General features: G+C 39.8%; 1 protein-coding gene across 1 annotated transcript in view; it reads left to right on the plus strand.

The window, feature by feature from the left end:
* Positions 1-15,449, plus strand: part of ADAMTS5 (ADAM metallopeptidase with thrombospondin type 1 motif 5) — a 43,992-nt gene that overhangs the window by 1,609 nt on the left and 26,934 nt on the right. Inside the window, exons 2-3 of the mRNA XM_085297960.1 lie at positions 20-319; positions 11,122-11,254. Of these exons, the coding sequence (XP_085154086.1) occupies positions 20-319; positions 11,122-11,254 (433 nt within the window). The remainder of the gene's footprint in view (positions 1-19; positions 320-11,121; positions 11,255-15,449) is intronic.

Below are 15,449 nucleotides of genomic sequence, written 5' to 3' on the forward strand. Positions count from 1 at the left end.
GGTCTCGCGGGCCCGGCAGGTGGAGCTGCTGCTGGTGGCCGACGCCTCCATGGGGCGGCAGTACGGCAAGGGGCTGCAGCACTACCTGCTCACGCTGGCCACCATCGCCTCGCGGCTCTACGCCCACGCCAGCCTGGAGAACCACGTGCGGCTGGCCGTGGTGAAGGTGGTGGCGCTGGGCGAGAAGGACAAGGGGCTGGAGGTCACCAGGAACGCCGCCGCCACCCTCAAGAACTTTTGCAAGTGGCAGCACCAGCACAACCGCCTTGACGACGACCACGACGAGCACTACGACGCCGCCATCCTCTTCACCCGTGAGGTAGGTTGGCTCCCCCCTTGCTCCATCCCTGCCGCCGAGATGCCCCCGTGGGCTGTGTCRTGGTCACCTCACCAGCCCTCCTGCTTGCCGGTCCCACATGCTGCCCGTACTGGTGGGAGATCTGGTGAGCCCAGGTTTTGCCCAGTGGTTGCCTGACCCATCACCTCCTTGGCCTTTCTTTGGGTTGCTGTGCATCTTGGGGACAAGTCCCTTCACATGGCTCTGCCAGGGGCAAGTGCAGGTCAAGCACCTGATAAACCTATGTCGTCCCTGCCCTGCCCCATTAGCATCTGCAAGGCGACACCACGTGCAGGTCTGCAGTCTTGCTGGCTGCAGTGCTGGGACTTCTGCCAGGGTTGCGCCGCAGTGTTAATTTGTCTGATCTAGACATGTCACCATGAGGGACGAGGCTGAGACCACCTAACTTATCTCTGTTTGAGAGATGACATCGTTTCCTTTCCCAGTGAGCTGTTCTATACACACCTCCCTTCCCCTTGGGGAAATGGTCCGCACTGAGAGCTGATAGCACTCCCCGAGCTGAATTACTCCCCCTGAGTTAATATGTGCTGTGAGCAAAACTGATGGAGCACACCTTAAAAGAGCATGCGACTTGTCGAGTCTGTTGACATGCTTTTCCCAGCAAGAAAGAATAGCTTTGCTAAACTGGAAGCCGGCAACACTTGTGGTTCAAGGCTAGGACGTAAATGTAAACCACAGGTAAACAGAGCTGCACAAGTTCAGTGTGTCGGGCGGTGGGAAGGGGATGCAACCTCTTTCTTGTTCCTCGAGTGAAAAATGGGCGTCCTGAGCAGCTGCAAGGCTGATCCTGCCAGTCTTACCCATGCAGAGCCATGCATCACTGCCTGCCTGGTTGCTAATTATTTGCCTTGGTAGAGGTCGTTAAGGGACATTGCTCTAGCAGACATGTGGCACAGTTTATGCAATGAGGTTCTTCTGTAAGAATATCCCTTCGGCGGTTTGGTGGTGGTTTTTTTTTCTTCCCCAAGTACGAAAAAAATAACTGCATGACTTTCCGTTAGTTTGAGTTCTCCTGCTTTTCTACATCACAGAAGACTGCCAAAAAGGATGCTTTGGATGGTTTGTGGAAGGAGTTGCTCCAGAAGGTGGGAGGAAGCTCCAGGCTTGCTTTTATAGCTGTAAATAGTTGAAACATTAGGTTCTGTGTCAGTCAGGCATCACTTGTGCAGCAGGAGCCTTTTTTAGCAGTTTAAAACCCATCGGTTCAATTTGTAAGCTTTCATTTTTTATCRTTATAATCTGAATGAAAGCAAGCTACCTAGGCTGTGTCAGAGTGCTCTTCTGTTTTGCTGCAAACAGTCCTTTTAATGGCTTATTAATTAAGCCTGGGCCRGAATCCATCACTCTCTCATTAAAGAGTGTATTTCTCTGCCAATATTCCCATTTTATTTCCATGGGGTTCATCACAATTCAGAGATTCTTAGGGTGGCTTAAGATAGTGAATTTTAATATTAATTGTTAATAATGAGTGCAATGCATAGCTATTCAGTAACACTTGAAAGTTCATTTGGATTAAGATAGAATGTGAATTTGAAGCACACTTGCATTACAGGTCATTATCTTTAATTCTTTRCATGGATGCCCTCGCACCAAAATAAGAGTGTGCTGATCAGTAATCTACTTTCAGAGATTCACAAGTAATTCTTCTTATGTGTGTAGACCTACTTCGTGTGGATGTGTACAGAATTAACAAAATGTTACAGTTCCTGTGGTTTCCTTCCACTCTTAAGATACCAATATTATTTGCAAAGTTACTTAAGGACATCAATGCTTTGCAAGAAAGAGAGCATAGGTTTCAGTTTGCTTAGTTTATATCTTAGCATGCTTAACTACTRGATTCACTTGCCAGAGTGTAATTCAGTATAACTTAATCTATTTTAATGGTGTGCTGTGTGGAGAAGCAGACTATTTGGCCTTGTATTTCAAACTCACTGGGGTGGCTTGAGAGGGGGTTTGACTCAATAAGAGCAAGACTTTGTAGTTTCTTAGTGCATGTATTCATAGATGTTCTTTGTAGGGAGTATGTGTGAATCCACACCATTTTTATATGCTTACACTCAAAATGTCAAAATGAGACTGTTGGCACATGTTAGAATATAAACATTAAAAGGGTTAARGAAAGAAAAAAGATCAGAGATGCTTCACACAGAAAACAGCCCCATTTTGAACTAAAAAGATTTTTTCCAGTTTAGCTTTTCAATGAGATTAGCAGCAACTGGCAGGAGGATCCAACTTTTACAACTATGTTTTGAATGTATGAAGTTCGTTGCCTAGCTACTAGACGCCAAGCCATGGCTCCCTTCGTGTTTTGTTGGGCTTTGAATACCATCAAGCTAATTTTTGTACATCCAGATGTCTTTTTCTAAATGGCTTGTTTTTCAGGCATGGAGTTAAAGTGTGAGGTACATTTTCCATCTTTGTTTACTAACTGAGGCCACCTTGAACTTTGTGTCTCTGCGTCAACAGAATAATATTTGCAAATCATTTGTCAGCYGAACACGTGTCCTCAGCTGCATGTAACTGTTTATGTGTAGTTAGAATCTAAATTATGCATGCCTGTTGCCATACAGGTCTCTAACATAATAATTATCTTCATTCTGGTGCGACATTTACTTGGATGCTATTTTTGACACCAAAAGATAAATTAATAAGCATTGATAGAGTGAATATACTAAATACACTGGCRTCTCTCTTTTAAAATTAGCACAAGAACTTCAAAGTGTCATCATCATCGTTCATATTACAAGTATTTCCCATGTAAAAAAGATTTGTTTAGTCTGTATGTCATTTGATTTGGTAAGGACTTCAAAGCAATCATACTGCAGGACACAATAAAGTAAATAGTAAATAAATAAAGACATGAGGTCGGCTTGTAGTGATGTAGGCAAAGGGTGTTAAAACTATTTTGACATTGATTCCTTCTATATATTGCTATCAATGATGGCAAGGAGCATATAACTGTATCTATTAGCTGTAGTGAATCGTATATATACTCTTACTACAGGGAAAACTTTAGTAATGTGTCAGTATTACGACTCATAAAGGAAATTGTAAGAACCTGTGACAGGCACAGAAGTTATATATCCCTAAATATTGCAGAAACTCAGTTGGGTTACATGGTGAGTATGTTAAATTTTCAAAATCTAATGAAGAGAAATATATTTTCCCAGGAATYCTGAGCCATCATTTTTACCCACTATAACCATGACTATGAGTTTGATAGCGGACTGGATTATCAGTACCAAAATGTCATAGAAAGTGATAAATTTTTAATAAATCCTGTAAAAGCTCTCAGGAAGRTGGGTTGGTCTTTACAGCCTCAGAGAATACAGGGATCCCCCTGTATTCTACTTTGTGGTTGAGAYCTTGGCAATAGTTGTAAATCATTAGGCCACATGCATCCTCAGTGTGTCTTACGCAAACCTGAATATGGCGATGCAAGGATTTAGGTCGTCTGGTGGCCAGGTGGGTCCTCCTGGCTGTGTGGAGGCAGAAGAGTGGTTGTGTGATGGGAAGGAAGAAGTAGAGCTCGTGGACTGCCTTTCCCTTGGAGATTAGCGCCCTTTGTTCTCAATGTCAGTGCAGTCAACAGCAAATTTAGAGTTTTGATTGTGAACAGTTCTCTGAAGCCAGAAAGAAGTTATTTTCTGCCTTACGTTTTTTTTATTGAAACAAAAAATGCACTCCAGATTAATTATCACAGTGATAACATCTGTTAGATATGAATTGCAAACTGTACTTGAACTCAAACTGTTTTTTCCTGAGATCTAACCTTCCCTGTAATTATCCTGTAGAAGTCACCCAATCTGTTTCATTAGTGACCCTTAGTTAAATTTCAAGTGAACTTTTGAAAGCATTTGGAGAAAATCCAGTTCTCTTCCTGCCCTTTCTCCCTAATTCTGAAGTATATGAAAATTAAAATAGTCATTTCTCACAGCAAATATAGGCAACAAGAACAGGAGAAATACTTCCCTAAGTGCTTGTTAGTGTAGTAATAGGACTATCATGCCTGGATATAACAAAAAAATCATCCTAGAGCCAAAGGCCACTGTCCTGCCTTTTTCCATACAGTAATTATATGGATCTTATGTGTGTGACTTAGTTGAACAGTCCATCCAACAGTGTTGTTGAAATTTAACAGCSAGCTTTGGATTATCTCACCTCAATAGATGATAATTTCATTGAGTAGCGTATATGCTTTCTTTGGCTCCGGTTCTTTCATTTTTTTCCTTTGTTTTCTTTCCTAACATTATCATATCATCGCAATTATTATCCTTATATAAGTGAAACAGGTCACTGTACCAACTGTCAGTAGAATATGTATCACTAATATTTGCTATTGTTACTCTGAAGAAATTATACTGTGAAGTCCCTCCCACTTTCATAGCCTTTTCACCAACCTTGTTGCAATTCTAACGTATTTWGAAGATGTACTCTGGGAAAATAAAGTGGGACTTTATTTGTGTGGGAGAACTGGCATGATCCATACTAATCTATGGAAATTATGTGGAGTTTCTCCACAAAAGAATTATGGGTTAGGCAAGTTAAATGTTTTTCCTTGTCCACTGTCTCAGTGAGYGTGGCTAGAGTCCTTCCTCACTTTACAGTGATGGTCAGGCCCTCACCCCGGTGCCCTGATCTGGACATCCTGATGAGCAGCCCACCAGYATTTGAGGAGCACAGCTTTTTACAGCAAGCTCCCTCCAGGGCAGTGTTCCAGCATTGGGGCTTTTATGGTCTCTCTTTAAATTTCACGCTATCAGTTGAGGGGTAAAATAGATCATTGCCTAATTTCTTTGTTCACCAGTTAGCCCTAACTACCAGTATACCTTTCTTTGGACTGTTGATTGCAGTGTTACATTCTTTTTGCCTTCTGGATGTAAGGCACTCCTGGGACGATATCAGTAACCCCTTTTCTTTGGATGAACCTTAGTCCTTCTATCTTCTTTTTAAGCACATTTTTCTCAAAATGCACGTTTTTCTCAAAATGCACCGTTTCAAGTTTCTGAAAAGTTAATAAACTTTCATCTATTTTCTGCAGTCAAGCACAGGAATTTAGATTTGTAGATCCCAAATACCRCATGACTCCACCCTCCTTTTATGTATCTGTGGTTGAAACACTTGTGCAGGAAGCTGGAAAGTCATATTAATTCCTTCCTCCACTTGATGGATTTCAAGTCCGTATCGCCCACCTCCCTGGAGAGGTCCTTAACCGGGGGCTGGAAGCTGTTCCAGGTGTTAAGGAAACTTTCCACCCCTCTGACTGAAGCGGTGACACTATTTAGCAAGTAATTCAAGATTCATTTGGTGAGAAAGAAATCATGGCCTGAAACCGCCGATTGGAGTGCCCTGCTTAGAGCAAGAAGGCATGCGTTCCCAGTGCGTAGGAAGAAAAGTGTTTCTGTAATTTAGCAAAGGACTATTCAGCACAAAATACAGAAATAGTTTGAGGAACAGGGACCAAAAATGAAGTTCCCTCACCGAGTGCCGTAAGCACGTAAGCAGTAGATGCAGTCTGGTCCACGGAAACCTTGGCATATGGGCAGCGGCAGGAGCCCCAAGCGCCTTCGCACACTGAGGTGCACATACCTTCTCAAGAGACCTCACCTGGTGGCTAGGACRCTCTTTTAAAGAACATACTTCCAAGTACCCTTATCCACCAAATGAATTTGAAGCTGGATCATCATCTTATTGAGCAAAGGCTTTAGCTGCTAGACTGTTGTAAAGAAACCAGAAAACAAACAAACACCTACAAAGAGACACACAGAGATGTAAAGGCTGTTAGCTGTGCTTTGAAAGAAGGTGATGTTTGTTAGCCTAACCCTGCTGGTTTCTTTTAGGTCAGATCTGAGAAAGCCTGTTGGCTTGGGTTCCCTCKGCAGACAAAGGCTGAGGAAGCATCATGTATCAGGACGCTAATCAGGCTTTAGTGTAAGCTAAACTGCTCAGCAGTGTAAAACTGTGGCACTTTGGGGCCCATAAGGTCACACACTGCAAGCCCTGTGAAGGATAGGTAACTTAAAGACCAGAGGACATGTGAGCCAATTACTTAMTGCTTTCATTCTACCCAACTGTCCCTGCTGGTGCTTAAATCCTGTTTTGGATCCAGTCCACAGGCTCCAGTCTAATATCAGGTTTCAGTGAACAGTTTATTCTTGTTTTTAAGCTTACTGCACAAATCAAAGAATTTCAGGTAAAATAAATTAACCGCTTCAGTAGGGAGCCAGGGCAGCGRTCTTCATTCACTACAGTGCCACGTATATATGGCAAACAGCCAGCTGTTCTTGATGCACTTAAGAATGCCAAGAAAAGTTGGCCTTCAATGAGCTGTCTAATTAACTACCAGTCCTATGATGTACAGCTCATTTTTCCTAAGTCATTCCTTTGCCAAAGCTAAAGGCTTAACGTCTATTGTCTCCTGTGTAGCAAATGCGTTTCCTATTCATTCTTCTATTTTGAAACTACTGTAGTTTAGATCAAAGGCCAGAGACATTCTTTAGAAATAGCGAGAAGTGCTTATTCTTAGATGCTTCCACCACTATTTGGAGACAATTAAATGAAATCTGAAAAAATGATTAACTCTTTAAATGGAAGCAAAGTAATTGTTGGAAACTAATTTTAAGGATCATGTGAGCACCTGCTTTCTTAGTGCATTTGCTGGAGTTTGAAAAATTGAAGAGATCCCCATGGGTTTATTAGATGGCATCACTACATCAGGCCTGTTATTAAGAAAAAAAAAAGATTTCAAGGGCAATAAAAACTTTTAATGTACTACTAGAAACTTTATTTCAGAGGAGTCTGAGACTACTTTCCAAAACTGCTCAGGAAAGCTAAAAATGTGGTAAATGTAAAATGTGGTATTGATGCGGGTAACAAACCATCCATGGCTGGTAAGGCTGCAGGAAGTATAAGTCAAAAGAAATTTTACCCTAAAGATTTCAGTCAAGGAAATGGAAGGAGGTGCGGTTTTCGATTATATCACTCAAAATCATGCTATTGGGAAAGACCACATAACCAGGGAATGGTGAATTAAGAAAGAAAACACCTAAAAGCAAAATTTTCAGAATATTTGTCTCAGAGATGCCACTTGATACGTTTACATTATGTGTATAATATATGCCATGCAATCCTATAAATAGAAATATATTAAGCTCAAATCATGTCTGAGGGACAAGAAAAAATGAGAGTAAATGAGCCTATGAGTTGAGAACATAATGGAGCTGAGTCTTTAATGATCTGCCTAAGTGAATATTGATAATGTCAGCATTAGCTTAAAAGGTGCATCCCCACTCAGTCACTGAGCACTGAAGCCTGCAGAGAAAACCAGATGGCTCTGTGTACGCTCTCTTTTCAAAACTTAGCCAATCCACTCCCCATTCGGTTTGCAGGTGGGCAACCCGTAGACATTCCTCCAAGAACAACTGCATACAAAGAAGCTAAGACCAGAAAATATTTCRAGTCTCTGTTTCCAAGATGCCAGCTCCTTTGCAACCTTCCTCTGCATCTGCCCTGCTCAAATTCAGAAACAGAGGCTGCGAGGTGCCCCTGCGGTCCCTCTCGGTCACTGGGGGAGTGCTGCAGCTGTGCTCACTCCCCTGGCTGAAGGAAAGGCACTTTTCACCTATCACTGTCCACTGCTCTCTGTGCGCATGCGATTTTTCTCTTTTCTTCCCCCTTGTGGGGCATCTATGGTCCCACCTTCTTCCCACCATCCAAGGACAGCTGTATTCCACCAGCCCAGGAAGTGTCAGAGGAGCTAGGTAATTTTACAGATGAGCAATTTTAAAAATCATTTATCTCCAGCTTTGGGATTTTCTTACAGTGACCAGTAAGGAATACGCCTTCCAGAAATTCATTTTATCCGCCCTGAAGTTCAGTTGTGCGTAAAGAAGGACTTAAAGAAAATGTGAAACCTGCTTTGTTTTTGACTGAGACCAACAGTCATGCAAATGAGTGCTACCTTGAAAGTTATGTTGAGTTGTTCAGATATATGTCATACTCGGGGAAATTATGAAAGTGGAGAAACAATTTGATAAAGTGACTGAAATTCTGAGAAACACAGGGCATGTAGAGTGATGCAGTGTCAGTAACATGAAAAGTAACAAAACACTGTGGTATCCTTTATTGCTTGCGTATATCYCCACCTGTCTTTTGTTGTCTGGTGAACGTGGTGTAGTGCAGCCTCTGTGCATAGCTTTGGGAATTATGGTAGTAATACTACTAACTAGCCGAGATCAGTCAGTGGCTGATTACCATTACTGTCCCTGTCATATTTTGCAGACCCAAAGATCCATTCAGAATCGACTCTAATGGAAGTTTATAAAATTGCCTGCTTAGAAAGATTTTGATTATTCTTGTGACGTCAAATCAAGGCAATCRTTATGAGGTCCAGCTGGGTCCATGTAAATGCTGGTTCTGATACTGCCATAGCTTCTTTTCGTATGTAGATGGAAATGAGTCACGCACTGGCCTAAGACTACCGTGTGCTGACATAATTGTTCCCATACTTGAGAGTTGCACTGATGTAAATGTGTAAGTAAAAATGACACCCTACATATAAAAGTAGCCCAAATGGCTCTGAATCTGCATGTAGAGAGAGGGCCTTAATTAATGTGTTTTATACCATCCTTGCCACTGTCTGCRTGAGTGTAATTTAGACCTCCTCCAATAAGCTACTTTCTTTCTGATTTATGTGCTTTTTGGTACTAGTGTAAGAATTTCACTTTAACAGCTTGTGTGGATTCAGTTAAAGTTACACTGGTGTAAAGGTGTCTTACTTTCTGTATAGCTTACACTCCATAAAAAATCTATGTATTGGTTGCATCTCCATAAATATATGTATATATATATATATTAGTATTATGCTCCTGCATTTTTTTGTGTGTTGTTACCTGAACTATGCTGCTCTAGGTAAACCAGTTACAACTGCAGTATATAAAATGTACCCTTAGATTCAAATGGCCAGTTCAGAAATGATGCAAAAAAGGCTAAATGGGTATGAACCTAAGTAAATGTAATATGAATTTAAGTATTGCCTCTTCATTGTCAAATATGTCCCAGATGATTAGATGAAATAGTAACATAACCTCGCTTAGGRCCTTTTCCAGTATTGGTCCAGAGAGGTTAAAAATGATGATAATCATATTCTCCYAAATAAAATTTGGAAAAAAAAATACATTCCTTCTAAAAGTACTTGAATATGAGCATCCATATTCTGCGTCTTCTGATAATCCATACAGAGCCACTGGCAAAGTCTGCAGCAAAGTCTTGATATCTGATCCTGAAATTCTTACTCTTTATATGTAGTATTACTAAATCATTTAGTTATTTTAGCTTGAAATTTCCTTTATTAGACCTTGAAAAAATACCTAGTTAGACTTTTCTATGTTATGTAAAGAGAAGTTCTGTATCTATGAACTCAGTGTGAGTTTTTTTCCACTTCAGTGGGATTTCAATCCATGCATTTTCAAGTTTGTCTAAGTTTAAAATTGTTTATTTAAAAATTTAAAATGAATGTGTGAGTGAACATTTTTTTACCAGGAGCCTCATTCAGTCTATCTATCTTTGAGATGGATTAGTTGTCAAAGGCTTCATGAAAGAAATGCTTTCTTATGGGAGATCTGAAGGGAGGAAGGAGGCCGTAACAATGCTTGGAAGCTATCATTTGAGGGGGAAAAGGTAGTTCTCAGATCATTTTGACAAGGACATATGATAATACTGACATGTCTTGAAAGTGACATTTTCCCTCCATCACAATGAAATGCTTAGGCATGTTCCAGATAGGCATAGTACCTACTTTTCCGTCTCAACATAAAAAAGTGTCCAGTCAATTATGACTAGTATTCTTCCCTCTGCTTCAGGAGAAATATTGAAAAGTTATTACTGGTTATTAAAACGCGGTATGTCTGACCAAAACTGCTCTTTTATTTTTTTTCTTTATTCTTTGTGTTCTGGAATGGAAAAAAAAATCAAAACTATTATGTCGCCTGCATGATTTTTAGGAAGACCCCATACCTACAAGTAGAGAGCATGTAATACAGTTATTGTGCTATTAACACTAGAAATCAAGGGACTTTTCATGCTCTACCCTATCACTGACTCTTAAGCAACCTTTGAAAACTGCTTAAATACCTGGTGTGTTGGGCAATACGTTATTAATTATTATACTATTTTACAGGTGTGGCATGAGGTTTTACTATATAACTCTATATTTTTATATATACATATATATTATAACTATAGTATATAGTTACATATATTACTATAGTGAGATATATTGCTATATCTCACTTCTTTAGGCACGAGTATAAGATTAGTCTTTAGAAAAGAAAGGTAATGTTCTGGTTAGAGGAATCTGAACCTTTCTCTCTGTGCCTTGGTTCACCTCCTACAAACAGAGAGAATCTCTCTAATATTTTTATCATCAGTGAAGAAATGTTTCTACTACATGTATGTTCAGTACATGTATGTTCAGCTTAGTGCAAGTTGGAGCCTCTGCATGCACTGCAGAAATACAAATCTAAATAACAATATTTAATTACAAGTTCTATCCAAATCTCATTAAAGTCAATGAGAAGATTCTTGCTGACTCTAGCAGGGGTGGGATTGTGTCATCATGCTTTTAAAGTGCACTAAGATCTTTAGATGGAAGCTAATATTGTTTTTATCCTAGTCTTCCTGTTTGCAAAAGGCTGATGACTAACTTGTTGTTACCTACGGGTGTAAAAATTTATTTTAATGATTTTTTTTCCTTTCCTGGGCAGGATTTATGTGGGCATCATTCATGTGATACTCTGGGAATGGCAGACGTTGGGACCATATGCTCTCCTGAGCGCAGCTGTGCAGTGATTGAAGATGACGGCCTCCATGCAGCTTTTACAGTGGCTCACGAAATTGGTATGCAGTGCCTTTTCTGTTCCCTTGCCAAATCAAACACTTGTAACAGCTGCATTAGTAACCAAAATACTTCACAATTAATTCCAGATTTCCCCTGGTCCAGATACTCACTTGGGGATTAGGACTGTATACATATGCACTTCAGGGTTAACTAATAAGGGATCAGAAGGCAAGTGAAGGTGCACAGTAGGTGTTTCCTTTCTGACAGTGTCATTTTTAAGCAGTAGTTGAAGTGAAAATTCAAAGGTTGCTGCTACTGTCCAAAAATGTCAATACGTGTCCCTGTTGAGAAAGCGTTCGGCCCGTCTATTGTACTGAACATGCGTTTAGTTCATTTACAGTGGAAAATAACTCACCTTCTTGAACTACTGGCAGGGTCTATTGTTTCAAAACATTTACTTGGGGTGATACATTCTCTGCAGATAAATGTTTTATGGAGAAAACAGCATTCTGATCTTCTTTATATATTATTGAAATTCTACCTTTATGGTAGAATGTGGTACTGGTGTGAATCCTAGAGTCAATGAAACAGTTTTTAGGTGATAGAGATTTGGGCAAAAAAAATATTTAATTCTGTGCCAGTTTCAGTCTTAGTGAATTTACTGTAGAAGCCTTGCATGTCCCCTTCAGAAGGATTTAAGACAGAATTAGTGGTAGAAGAAAGCTTATTTTACRGGATGTTACATCTGTCATGATATATTCCTTGAGAGAGGCTGCTGCCATCTTGATTGTTCTTAATTTACTAACGTTTTGTGAGCTGTGTTCACAAGAAATAGGTATGAGGGCTATTCGTTTTAGTGAGTGAATAGCACTTTAAAAGTGGAAAACAGTCTCTTTTTCTTTTTTAACATTCTTGGAAGGAAATAACAAGGAAAGGGGGACTTTCAGAGAGAGCCAGTTTCTGAATGAGCCAGTACCTCATGCCAAACCAAAGTAAAGTTTTCTTTGGGAGTATCACTGCAGTAGTTCAGTTTTCAACTAGCTAGCAGGTAGAGCCTCAGAGTTCTGGGCAGTGTACATGCCTGTCTCGACAATCAGAGGTCACCACATCTGAAAAAGCAGCTGGCATCAATGTTTAAGGATCCTAACTCTACTACTCTTAAGTTACCATGAAAAAATGGAATCTGGTGGCTGGAGGGGTCATTTGCAGCATGAAAGTACAAAATATTATGACAGAAAGAGTCCCCAAACCTGAAATTTTCTTAATAAACAAAATGCTTTGGWATGAGAAGAGAAAGCCTTCTGAAATCACTAATTCAGAGCATTTGGAGWTAGGTACAACAACGAGTTGAATATAACAACATCACATGAGTTTAGTGGCATCAAKCCTGCATCCTGTGAAGCTAATGACCCATCCCGAACCTGGTCTGGAACTGGGGCAAATAGGTACACTGGCAAACTTAACCTATCATACAAAGGCCAGTCTGTCAGAGGGACTGCTTATTATCTTCTTACCTCCAGAAGTGGTACATACTGCTGAAGGTTAGTGGATGTTGGCAAGGTTGGATGAGGGACCTTCTTATGATGCTACTAATGATGTGTGTGTTGTGTGATGAGGTCACTAATACGTCTCAACTACCATTTTATCAGCAATAAATACCCTTTTTCATACATCAAAAAAGAAAGGACATAGATCAATAAAGATARCAGTAAGTAGGCATATTATTATCTTAAACTTCATACAACAAAAATGTAAATACAAGTGAATTATTTTTAGTGATCTCAAAGCGCGTTTTTGAAAAAAGCCAGTTTCATACCTAGAAGTTTACAAGAATCCATAAAAGCTATAATTTTCAATATAAAAAAGGCAAGAATTGAAACAGTTGGACAAATAAGTACCCTAATGGACAAAAAAACTTGAGTTTGAGGTTTTTTAAAATAACATCCCTTTTTTTCTCCTCACCGTAAGATTTTAAGAAAGGAGGAGTGTCAAGTCACAGAATGATCTTTGTGTGTGTGGCCCAAAGTGGGAGAAGTTGAGAAGAAAACATAGCTAAAATTGCTTATTTTGAGTACTTACATTAAATTAAAGGTCAAGGAAGGATGAAAAATAAAAGTGTGGCATGGATACCCTTTAGTTAAGCACTTTGGGAAAAGCCTTGCTTTATTTTGGTTGGAGACCAGATTTCTTCCTACAATCTTGGAGTCTTAAAAGMCCCCCCTGTCTTGTGGGTAGGGTGTAGGTTTCAGTTTACAGCAACTTAGTTATTCAGTGGAATTCACCTTGCAGAGTAGGAGATGCAGAGGGGACTCTAAGGGCTATAAACCTAGCTGCTCCTTTCTGTGTGTAGGATGAGTAAGGGGAGCCACTAAGCAAAATGGAGTTGCTGTCTGCAGTTTTTTAAACAGCCCTGTCGTGTGCGGCCCTGTAGTAGATGCAGTATCATTAATGTGGACTTGATCCTGAGAACAGTTGTGTGTCCTCACTTTGACTTCAAGGGGATCTGAACGCTCCTGTTTCCTTACTGAAGGATTCAAGAGCATTTTTCAAGATCATATTCTTTCTCTGGAGGACAACCAAATATTATGAAACTGCAGCTCAGCCTAACGGGATGATGAACAACCCAAGGGTTCAGGTGGGATACGTGTGTAGGAAGCCAAAAAGCAGCCTGCTACAGAATAAAGCCTGCCGCTTCTGCTGCCAAGGTTTCTACCACATCATGCCTCAGATCTTTATTTTATTTATTCAAATAAAACAGATGAATTTTGACCAGTGGTTTTTGAAAGGAGGAGTATGAATGAGTGGCAACAGTAGGCAAAACCTCCAAAGAGCTATAAACAAAAGCAAAGAAAGAAGTAGATACAACCAAATTCTTTGTACACTGGTTAGCTGACAGTTGATAAGATACGGAGAAGACTGATCTGTAAAGACTGGCAAAGATCTGAATCTAGTCCTAACTGTGTATAGGAAAATCTGGAATGATTTGTGTCAAGTGCAGAAAATGGGGATAATACAACAAAAAGCAATACTGATAAGGAGGCCTTGTATCTTTGAAAGCAATAATCCAATTTCTCCCTAGAGTAAAAGGAAGCAGTGCAAATAGCATGAATGTTATTTTTTAAATCACAGCCTATAAAAACATTTTGCCACTAATGCTGAAGCCTTATGTGGTTATTTTCTTGCGGGGGACATGGTGCTGTCAGTGTAGACAGCAGCTCTACTGTCACAAAAGTAGTTTTATTACTGTCATGCTATACAAATAGAAAGAAGATGACAAATAGACATGTTCCAGGAAGAATCATGAAAAGACCAAATAGGTTGGCCAATAAACAATAACCAATAGGTTATTGGTATGCCAATAGGTGAATGACATGTGCCTTGATGTGCCTTGATGGAGTGACAACTGAAGTGAGTTACTCTCTTGTTGAAGTTTTAAAACATCTTGATTAAAATGAAAGAGTTCTGGGAGCAATTAGATAGTAGATCCTTCATTGGTAAAGAAAACAGAATTTTAAAAGTAGTTTCTATTGGAGAGGTAAGTGGAAAGCTTTTTATACMTTAAGGCTTCCGTATTATTTTGGCTCTGTCAATTTAGAGTTAATTTCCTGAACATTTCTACCTTAATGAAGGTTGTCAAATCTTCTGAATTCTTGCCTGAACTCCTGAGTTCAGCTCCATGTTGTGCCATGTTGGTGTCTTTTGTGACTTTARGCCTCTTTAGCTTTGCTAGGATATCTGAATTAGCTTCAGCGTGATTTGTGGACGTTGTCTAAGTCTTTGTGATCATCAGCCCATGGTCTGTAAAATAATGAGGCTTCAATACTTTGCACACCTCCCTAGTTCACAGAGATGTCTGGAAAAAAAACATTAAAGAATCCGTAATTGCCCTCAGTCTCAACATTTATTTAACCTTTTTCTAGGTTGTTTTTTTCTTATGTGACCGTGCTGGCATATTACTCTTCCATATATCAACTATTAAAATAACTGCCAGGAAATAGAAGTAGATAGGTTTAATACTTACTCCAGTACTCAGTCTTTTTTTTTTTTTTTTTTGAGGATTTGTTCCTTTTACAATATTGACGTATAAGACAGCCTGTGTACCACCTGAAGATAAGCATGGTCTGACACCATTAAAAGACACAGGAAATCAATTTGAAGTTGATACTTAACATTTCTGACAGGATATACCTTATACATTACAGATCCATATTTTGTAGCCTCCCRTTGCCTTTAGGGATGCAGTAGTGCTCAGAA

The sequence above is a fragment of the Rhea americana genome, unplaced genomic scaffold (assembly GCF_003343005.1).
Source record: "Rhea americana isolate MKP2758 unplaced genomic scaffold, rheAme1 scaffold_133, whole genome shotgun sequence".
NCBI classification, from domain to species: domain Eukaryota; kingdom Metazoa; phylum Chordata; class Aves; order Rheiformes; family Rheidae; genus Rhea; species Rhea americana.